The 1,427-nt window shown below is 64.6% G+C and overlaps 1 protein-coding gene across 1 annotated transcript in view; it reads right to left on the bottom strand.

Moving 5' to 3' along the window:
- Positions 1-388: 388 nt before the first annotated feature.
- Positions 389-1,427, bottom strand: part of LOC104073065 (activated CDC42 kinase 1-like) — a gene marked incomplete at both ends in the record, with an annotated part of 1,252 nt that continues 213 nt past the window's right edge. The window contains 4 exons of the mRNA XM_009572727.1: positions 389-535; positions 628-754; positions 830-1,107; positions 1,304-1,427. The exon at positions 1,304-1,427 is cut by the window's right edge and continues 24 nt beyond it. Coding sequence (XP_009571022.1) covers positions 389-535; positions 628-754; positions 830-1,107; positions 1,304-1,427 — 676 coding nt within the window. The remainder of the gene's footprint in view (positions 536-627; positions 755-829; positions 1,108-1,303) is intronic.

Raw genomic sequence — 1,427 nt, 5'->3', positions numbered from 1 at the left:
GGGGAGAGGTGGGGTGAGAACAGGGGACGCAGCCCCCCATGATGTCCATCCCCCCCCTAGCTTTGGGGCCAGGCCCAGCCCCACACAGGGCAGAGGAGTCCCAAAAATGGGCAGGAGACAGCACCACCACTCCCAGCCCCTCCCCAGCTGCAATGTCCCTGGGGTGGGCAAAGGCACCAGCAGCACCTGGATGCTCCACAAGGGCAAGGTGGCACCCAGGGGTCCTCCTGCTGTGACCAAGTCACCACCTGCCACCTCCCAACCTGCAGAGCTGCCTGGCCCAAGCCCTCCAACGTCACCTCCCACCTCGGCGATACCCTTAACTCTGCCCCACTCAGGCAGAGCTGATGGGACACACCTGTGTCCCCCTCCCCACCCGCTCACCCACCTCCACCAAGAAGTCCCGCAGGGCCACGAACGTGGGTCGGTCCTCAGGCTTGTGCGCCCAGCACTGCAGCATGACATTGTAGACATCCTGGGGACAGTCCTCGGGCCGCGGCAGCCGCTCACCCTCCTTGTCTATCTTGTGCAGGATCTGCGGGGGCAGGCGGTGCCGTCAGGGGGTTCCAGGTTCCCCCTGCTGCTGCCGGGGCGAGGTGGGGGGGCAGGTCCCTGCCGTGCACCCACCTGGCTGCCATTGAGGCCAATCCAGGGCTCCTGCCCATAGGTGAACATCTCCCAGAGGGTCACCCCAAACATCCAGGTGTCGCTGGCATGGGAGAAGGTGCGCGTCTTCAGGCTCTCGGGAGCGCACCTGCACGGGGAAGGACGTGAGCATCAGGAGGTCGTGGGCGCTACAACCCCAGGTCCCCCCCTCCCCGGGGCTCACCAGGCGAAGGGAACTTTGCGATGCTCCTGCATCACATAGTGGTCATCATTTTTGGGCAGGGCCCTCATCAGCCCAAAGTCCCCGATCTTGACCAGCTCATTGGAAGCCAGCAGGATGTTGCGGGCAGCCAGGTCGCGGTGGATGAAGCGCTTGGACTCCAGGTAGGCCATGCCCTTGGCCACCTGGATGGCGTACTGGCAGAGGGTGGAGATTAGAAAATGGCCCTGGTTCTTCCGCAGGCGGTCCAGGAGGGAGCCCAGAGGGGCCAGCTCTGTCACCTGGGCCATGGGGAGGAGACAACAGGTTGGTCAGGCCAGGGGCACCCTGTTTGGGCTGGTTTCCAGCCTTCTTGTGCCCCGCTGTGGATGCCAGTGGAGGACCTTCGGGGTACAGACCCAGCCTGGCTTTGCTTGCCCCATCATGTGGGACACACACGGGGCAGCATCGGGGTCGGCCCTGTCCCCCCGCACTCACCATCTTCATGGGGTGGGAGAGCACCACGCCGTAGAGGCGGATGAGGTTCCTGTGGTCCAGGGAGTGCATGGCATTCACCTCCCGGATGAAGTCGTCCAGTGCCTCCGGCTGGCTCAGCACGTCT

This window comes from Fulmarus glacialis, unplaced genomic scaffold (genome assembly GCF_000690835.1).
Source record: "Fulmarus glacialis isolate BGI_N327 unplaced genomic scaffold, ASM69083v1 scaffold41232, whole genome shotgun sequence".
Classification (NCBI taxonomy): Eukaryota; Metazoa; Chordata; class Aves; order Procellariiformes; family Procellariidae; genus Fulmarus; species Fulmarus glacialis.
This window is presented reverse-complemented; position numbering and strand designations above follow the sequence as displayed.